The sequence below is a fragment of the Physeter macrocephalus genome, chromosome 6, assembly GCF_002837175.3.
Source record: "Physeter macrocephalus isolate SW-GA chromosome 6, ASM283717v5, whole genome shotgun sequence".
Classification (NCBI taxonomy): domain Eukaryota; kingdom Metazoa; phylum Chordata; class Mammalia; order Artiodactyla; family Physeteridae; genus Physeter; species Physeter macrocephalus.
The window spans coordinates 75,127,223-75,136,057 of record NC_041219.1 but is presented as its reverse complement, the minus strand read 5'-3'; the positions used below and the strand labels follow the sequence as shown (position 1 = coordinate 75,136,057).

Genomic DNA, 8,835 nt, shown 5'->3' with positions numbered 1-8,835 from the left:
CCTCTCCCGTTGCAGAGCGCAGGCTCTGGACGCGCAGGCCCAGCGGCCATGGCTCACGGGCGTAGCAGCTCCGCGGCATGTGGGATCCTCCCGGACCGGGGCACGAACCCGTGTCCCCTGCATCGGCAGGCGGACCCTCAACCACTGCGCCACCAGGGAAGCCCCAGAACTTCTTTCTTTAGCGTGACATTTGGCTAAAAGATACCTATTAAACTGCAATACTTATAATACTTGCAAGTATATCAGTCCTATTCTTTAAAAATGTTGACAATCTAAATCTGTTGTAGCAAAGCCTCCAATTTGTAGGTTATTAAAAGTTTCCAGGATACTAACTACTGCCACAAAGTAAGTGAATTTTAATCTAGTCACATGTGGCACCTTCAAAAAGGAAGAGAGACTCCTTCATGCCTCATTTAAACCTGGCTCCTGTTAAATTCCTTTCCTTTAAGTCATGTCTTTTTTGCACAAGCTTCATGGCTTAAAGTCAGTGCACACATTAAAATGCTGAAAGGAAGCTGGTGTTCTGGCTATAAGGTCCGGAGAAATGATGACTGTGTTTTCATGCCTTACCCTTCTGGGACTCACAATATAACTAGACAATCTCTCATTCCCCCGGTGATAATCCAGACTAGGAATCCTGGTTCGTTATTCTGGTGATGAAAATGTACCTCTTGGGACGAGCTTGGTCTCCAAGGAAACTGATAAATTGCTGTCCATTTGCCCCTTGCCGTGGTGCCTACCACAGGCTCTTTATACCCTTCCTTTCTTGTTTCCTCAACATACACTTCAGCTTCAGCAAGAGAAAGGGTTGAGGAAGTCAAAAAGCAATCTTGGTTTTAGAATCAAAAGACTTCGTCTTTGGAGCCTGGTTCTGCCTGTTCTTATCATGTGAGCAAGTGTGAGGCCTTTAATCTCTCTGAGCCTCACTTTCCACATCTGTAAAATGAGGAGTGTGCTATTTATTATTGTCATATTTCTCTGAGGAGCTAAAGTTGTATTAATGAAAGTAATAAGAGACCAGATAAATCTATCGTAGTGTCAGGGGAATGACAATATGTGGGATGCAAGCCTGTGAAATACCTTCAGGTACTTTTTTTTTAATTTTATTTTTTTAAATTTTTGGCTGCATTGGGTCTTCGTTGCTGCACGTGGGCTTTCTCTAGTTGCGGCGAGCAGGGGCTACTCTTCATTGCGGTGCGTGGGCTTCTCATTGCAGTGGCTTCTCTTGTTGTGGAGCATGGGCTCTAGGCACACAGGCTCAGTAGTTGTGGCTCGCGGGCTCTAGAGCGCTGGCTCAGTAGCTGTGGCTCACAGGCTTAGGTGCTCCACGGCACATGGGATCTTCCTGGACCAGGGCTCGAACCCGTGTCCCCTGCATTGGGAGGCGGATTCTTAACCACTGCGCCATCAGGGAAGGCCCCTTCAGATACTTTTGAAAAGAGCCTCTTTGGAGGGTTGTTTCAGTGGTAGAAATTGGAATTAGGTGCAGCATAGTTGTAGCAGACATAACATGACTGATTCATGTATGCAATACTTAAATTTGGTTAATAAATACACAAAGAATAATACAAGAATACATAAATGGACATTTAAACAAGAGTCGGGGTGTTAGCTAAAAGAATTGATAGAGAATTAGTTTATTCTTTTTCACTGTATTTTCATTAGAGTGTTGTTTAAATAGGAAAATCATATTTGTTTCTAGAGATATTTTTAAGACAAAGAACAAATAGAACAGTGAATTTCTCAGTTAAGTACTAAGGATATTACCCTCTGAAATTCTAAATTAAAAAAAAAGAAGACGCACAGATGAAATAGAATGATCTCACTTAATTTAAACACTCAAAGTCATTTTAAAGAGACCACCCACTACTTTACAGAAAATTATGCATGCTCTCTCTGACAGCTGGCCTTCAAATATGGTAGCCCATAGTCTAATATCAATCATGTTCAAATTCAGTCTGTTAGGTGGTTTCCTAGACAGGCTGAACAGCTCACTTCATCCTTCAGTCTTTGTTTGCTTTTACTAGTAGAGCTTGCTCTTCCTTGAGATTCAGTAGTAGTGTTATTTTCTCAACTGGGGAGCGGTATGCACGCATGCACGCCTGCTCCCGCACAAGTATGCCTGGGGCGAGTACTCAGGTGAAATCAGCCACCTTTTTGTTTCCCAGACTAGGACACCTGGATTTATTTCCCCAGCACAACTCTGAAAAATGTGGGAAAAAAAGCCCAGTGGTTTCTGTCCATTTCTTTGAATAACTGAATCATAATATTTTAAATTGAGAAGATACAGCATAGAAATCTCAGAATCTGATCCTTTCCTTTTAAACAGATGGGGCCCCTGAGGCCCAATAACGTTCATGTTCTCGCCACGGTCACAGACCTAGGGAGCTGGAGCCTCCCAACGGCCGGCTCTTCCCTTCCGCTCTGGTCCCTTCCCTGCTCAGTCGGCTTGCAGCTCTTCCAGCTTCGTTTGTATCCTGTGTTGGATCAACTAGACAATTTAAAGGGCTTTCCTCAAGTCTTTGTGGTCTCTGCCACCTACTAAAATGTCATTGTTTCCTTCCCCTCCTGTTCTTTTTCCCTTAAAGCAAAAGAGCTGTGTCTGAACACCAGCTTCTCCATGACAAGGGGAAGTCCATCCAAGATTTACGGCGACGATTCTTCCTTCACCATCTGATCGCGGAAATCCACACAGCTGAAATCAGAGCTACCTCGGAGGTGTCCCCCAACTCCAAGCCTGTTCCCAACACCAAGAACCACCCCGTCCGATTTGGGTCTGACGATGAGGGCAGATACTTGACTCAGGAAACCAACAAGGTGGAGACCTACAAAGAGCAGCCACTGAAGACACCCGGCAAGAAAAAGAAAAGCAAGCCTGGAAAACGCAAGGAGCAGGAAAAGAAGAAGCGGCGAACTCGATCGGCCTGGCTGAACTCGGACGTGGCTGGGTGTTGGCTGGAAGGGGACTACCTGTCTGACATCTCCGCGACATCGCTGGAGCTCAATTCACGGTAACCGGCTCCCGGGGCCCCAGCCCCTCTTCCGTGCCCCGAGGTGGGGTGTGGAGCCTCTATTCTGCTTTGGCTTGCACAGACCTAGAATCTCCTCCCTATCTGTCCCTCCATCAATGGCGCCACAATTTAAAAGCTTACAAAACCAAGATGGCTCAGGATACGGCCTGCCTTAAAGCAGTGGGCTCCTAGCCCTTCAACACCCAAGGGGGTTTAATCACCCTGCTTCTTTCTCCACCAACAAAGCCCGACACCAATCCTTGAGTGCTCTACTAACCCCTTTCATTTTTTCACTCAAGCTTTAGAAGCTAGTGCACCTTCACCATTTGTTAGAGAAACGTATTGATTTCTCCCACTCACCCCATGTCAAACTTTGATTGTTTCTTCTTTCTTTCTTTCTTTTTTTTTCACTCCAAGGGAGAACGCAGAAGGCTTTGATATGACCTACAAACACTACAGAAAAGTATCTTACCATAAACAGTTCTCAGCCGTCCCCATTTTTTAATTTAAATTTAATTAAAATTTAAATATATTTTCATTTAATTAAATTTAAAATTTTAAACACAGACTTTAAATTTATTTAATTAAATTTAACTCTGGTTTCTACCAGTTCATGAAACAAAAATCATGATTTCTGAAAATTTTTAAGTATAGACTTGGTTATAAGATATGTTTTTCTCATGTATCTATTTGTCCACTGCCAGTTGAAATACTTCCTCTAGGGTATTATAGTAGGAATAATAAAACCACATCTATGTGGCTTGTTTATTCTTAGCTCACAGATGCTCATACGTGCAGACTTTGGAGCCAGACCCATAGGTTCAAGTCTTGGGTCTGAACTTATTAAAGCTCATAACGTTGGGCAAATTTCCTTGGTCTTTCTAAGACTAACTAACTCCCCTCTTCGGTGAAATAAAGATAGTACTTGTGCCAACCTCACCGGGTCAGGTGAAGATTAAGTGAGATTACATGGAATTATTATTTGGGTGCTTTTAGATTTCGTTCTGGTTGTACCATCCATCTATCTATCCATCTATCTATCTATCTATCTACCTATGTGTGTTTCTGTGAGGCAAAAACGGGGCAAGTATTAATCTCATTTTGTAAAATAGAAAACGAAGGCCTTCCACAGTTAAGGCAACTGAGCAGACCTGGGAACTGGGATAGGTGGTCCTCAGAACTGCCTTTATTTCCTTTCCTGACGCTTAGGCCAGCGCCGTGTTAGTGCTGCTTTTTACCCCTGCATTTCCGCTGATAGGATCTTTTTTGGTTTTTACTTTTCAGTACAGCCCTTCTGTGGGGTTTGAAAGGAAGAGGAAAACAACACAAGAATGCATCATATGCAGTAATGATCTCATTATTTAAAGAGTCCCCTGTTACTTCTCCAGTCCTTTCCCCTGACTGGTAGAGACAGTATGACAGAGTGATGTGTCAAAGGGGATTTTGAACCTTCTTACCATCACATCTCTCTTCGAGTTACGTTGACAAAACCCATCATTCAGTAGCATATAAATAATAGTTATACTGGCTAAATAGTACAGCTTCAGCAATCAATAGGCAGTGGCACTAGAGGAATCTTTAGCATAGTGAATGATCTATTCTGCAGATATCTAATGGGTCTATAAGGGGTGACAAACCCCATAAATCTTGGCTTAATGCACACATTCAGTGTATTTTAAGATATGATCCTAATTGTACATATTTATAACTAATGCAAGGGTTTTACTTTATTGCCAGAACTATTTTTATCCATTATATATATATATAAAATATATATGTTATAAAAACAGAAGTAGAAATACTTTTTAATGAATTCTATTCATTTAAAATTTGCAATGCTCTTAAATATCTGGAGAATTGAAAACCAGCCCTCGTCAACTCTTATCCCAAAGGTGTCTCTAAGTTAAAGCAGATTTAGTAACCGTATGCTAACGCACATATATGGAATCTAAAAAAACGGTACTGAAGAACCTAGGGGCAGGACAGGAATAAAGACGCAGACGTAGAGAATGGACTTGAGGACACAAGGGGGAAGGGGAAGCTGGGACGAAGTGAGAGAGTAGCACTGACATATATACACTACCAAATGTAAAATAGCTAGCTAGTGGGAAGCAGCCGCATAGCACAGGGAGATCAGCTCCGTGCTTTGTGACCACCTAGAGGGGTGGGATAGGGAGGGGGGGAGGGAGGCTCAGGAGGGAGGGGATGTGGGGATACATGTATACATATAGCTGATTCACTTTGTTGTACAGCAGAAACTAACACAACATTGTAAAACAATTATACTCCAATAAAGATATTTTTAAAAAAATAGATTTAGTAAAAATTAGGCAGTGCCCTAATCAAATCCAGACCTAGGACTGAAAGAAGTAGAATACTTCTGCTTCTCCTTTCTGTTCCCTGGTTCTGAGGGATGTTCATGGAAAGCACTGTTCATTTGGCAGCCAGATGTTGGCATCCTCCCAATACAATGCAACAGAGGTGTAGAGAAGAGTGGGGAAATTCAGGAGTGTACTGATGAGAACATACGGGGTCGTGCAAATTTTGTAATCCAGCTAGAATCTTTTCAGAATAACTATTTTAAAGATTTGTAAGCAACCAACCTTTTATTAATGTCCTCTCTTTCATCTCTTTGCATTATTATACTATGATCTAAGAGGCCTGATGATATAGCAAGCACGGACTTTTTATTATAATATATGATAGTGGTGGTATTTCTTAAAGGAAACTATTGTGCTCACACTATCTGGATCCTCTCACGTGAACCATTCAGTGGAAAATACATAGCTTTAAATTTTGGAATTTTTGATGTTGCAAATGAGATGTCCAGTTACAGTAGAACTCATTTAATTGAGACCATATAATTTGCCTTGGTAAACACTGATTTAGAAATAATATAAAGGCGTTTCAGTACTCAGAAGAGCTAGAGGTCTCAAGTGTTGTCATACTCATATGTGTAATAAACGTATACATATACTTTTAGGTCATGGTATATATTTTACCTGACTGTTCCACTACATGCCTTTGTTAAAGGGAAATCAGAAGGAAAGATAACAAGCAAACTGGCTGGGCAGGGTGAAACTTAATTAAAAGATCTTTTCCTTGGCCCTTGAATTTATTTCCTTTTTCTTTCCTTCTGAGGAAATAATTGTTCGAGACTATTCATTCCCTCCTTGCTTGGGTTACTCTTAAACTCAATTCACTAAATACCATTTAGTACCAAGACATTTAAAAATCAGAACAGTACACAAATTATTGAGTTTGACAGTTGCCTTTTGGACTCTATTCATAGCATCCGTCCATATCCACCTACCATTTAAAATTTTAATCATAAACTGTGTTTTTTCTCTGTAACTAGGAGCTATTTTATCATTCCAAACAAGACTCTTGGTGACGAGGTCAATTCCTTAAGACATTAAAACACCCTAAATGCTAAACTTGCTTTTCATTCTTCAAGCTGCACATAAAATTCCTAAATTGTCAAGAGTTTGCTTCTTGATAGATCTCACAACCATGCAGGTCTGCCATGTAAAACTCTGGCTGTTAATGCAGTGACACAGCCAATCAGATTCCATTCCGTAGTTGTTTCCTTGACACCAATATGTATTCCCTGAAATAGACCACACAGAGAGAAGAGAAAAGGAGAGAGAAAAAGCAGAGAAAAAGTCACTAGCTCATCTTAAAATACTGTCATTACAGTATTGAGAAGGGTTCGAAAAGGTGTCAATCCCAAGGTAATATTATTATTATTATTATTATATTATTATTCTGGGTAATGAAACAAACACAGTGATGTGAAATATCGTTATTTTATACTTTTAAATTAATTGATTCTTATTCTCTAACTTAAAATGGGCTTTCCCAATCTCTAACGCAAGATTCAGTAAAAAAACTAGCAGCAATTTTATCATAGTTTTGGCTTCAAAAACTAAAATCCAATGATAGTTTTATTCATTAGTGTTTAAGGACAGCTAAAGAAGGACAGATATTATCAAATCATCAACCAAACATACTTTGTTTAATTACACATCCTTCTAACCTTTACCCCAAATCACACACTCTACCCTCACAACAGCCCATTATCTTAGTGAGAGATTGGCCAAATGAAACCCTGAACAGAATAAGCAACCTTTGCATCACCTCTCTTGGGCATCACCGGGGAATGAACTTCTAAGCAAGGTGTATTTAATGACGTATTGCACAACCTGGCCTTATTTCTGAATTCTCAAATTTGTCCCTTACCCATTTTCCTTTCTGCTCTACACTGACCATTTGATCAAATTAAAGACCCGGCCTGTAGCAGAGGTTCTAGAAAGTCAGGTGGATCCCACAATCACCTTCTGTAAAAGATATTTACAAGCAGTCCCCTGAATCTCTTTCTATTGTGATCCTATGTTCCTTAATTTACATCCTTTATTTTACGTCTCTTCATTTGTAAAGAGAATTAACCTGTTTTCTCCTCTTCTTTCCCTTCTTTCTCTTTACAGGAGGCATTGAAATTTTCAGCAGAAACGTTCAGAAGACATATTGCAGGATTCTGTAATAATGAACATATGGAAAGTATTAGAAATATTTATTGTCTGTAAATACTGTAAATGCATTGGAATAAAACTGTCTCCCCCATTGCTCTATGAAACTGCACATTGGTCATTGTGAATATTTTTTTTTTTGCCAAGGCTAATCCAATTATTATTATCACATTTACCATAATTTATTTTGTCAACTGATGTATTTATTTTGTAAATGTGTCTTGGTGCTGCTGAATTTCTATATTTTTTGTAACATAATGCACTTTAGATATACATATCAAGTATGTTGATAAATGACACAATAAAGTGTCTCTATATTGTGGTTGATTTTAATGAATGCCTAAATAATTATCCAAACTGATTTTCCTCTGCGCATGTAAAAATAGCAGTATTTTAAATTTGTAAAGAATGTCTAATAAAATATAATCTAAATTACACCATGACTCAGGAGGTGAATTTTATGTGTATATAGATATATCCTTTAAGATTTCTAGTAGAAGAAACATGATGTAATTTTTAACTGTATTTGAATATGGTCTTAAGTTTAATATGTTTATATTGGTACAAATTCCAACATTTTCACATTAGTTTAAAACCACTTAAAATGTATTTTGTCCAATATTTAAGTTCAATTCAGCAGAATGGCTGAATTATCTAGACATCATTTTATGAAGTACATCCAATTCAAAGTGAAGAGTGGAGAGGGCAGAAATAAAGCAGAGAAAAGTCAGGAGAAAAAAAATTAAAGAAATTTAGTCCAGAGAGTTAGCCAGAGTTGAAAAACAGGAAGAGAGGCAGATCAGGAACTTTAAGGCCAGGGGTAGGTTTAATCAATGTAGAGTTTAATTTGAGAGAGCTTGCCCCTATTGGTCACATAATAAGCGTAAAAGAGTTACTTGAGAATTCTACCTGTTAACCTTTCCTACCAGAGAAAGGAGAGAGACTCAGGTTTGGGAGGTGTGTGGCAATTCAAAAAGCTGTCACCGGTGAAGATAGCTTTCATGGGACATACCAGTTCCAGGGACCAAGTTTGCAAACAGCATGGATGTAATGCCGCATGCAATCCCCTTTCCATTTAGCATATCATCCTGGTTGTTCCTACCTCTATGTTCAGATGAAAACACAAACATCTTCCTTCTGCAGAATCTTTTTCTTTACAGATGAGAACTCATCAGTAAAAATCCAGCACAAGAAAACAAAAAGCCTTTGAATCAAGCAAGCACATATTTCGGAAGTATACTTTGTTTAGGCTCAGTATCATGTTTCGTATCTGTTAGATGTTTGGAGGATGCACA

At 39.4% G+C, this 8,835-nt stretch overlaps 1 protein-coding gene across 1 annotated transcript in view; it reads left to right on the top strand.

The window, feature by feature from the left end:
* The window catches only part of PTHLH (parathyroid hormone like hormone), a 13,414-nt gene extending 5,439 nt beyond the window's left edge, over positions 1-7,975 (top strand). The window contains exons 3-4 of the mRNA XM_028490327.2: positions 2,589-3,011; positions 7,499-7,975. Coding sequence (XP_028346128.1) covers positions 2,589-3,011; positions 7,499-7,508 — 433 coding nt within the window. The 3' untranslated portion in view covers positions 7,509-7,975. The remainder of the gene's footprint in view (positions 1-2,588; positions 3,012-7,498) is intronic.
* The last annotated feature ends 860 nt before the right edge of the window (positions 7,976-8,835 follow it).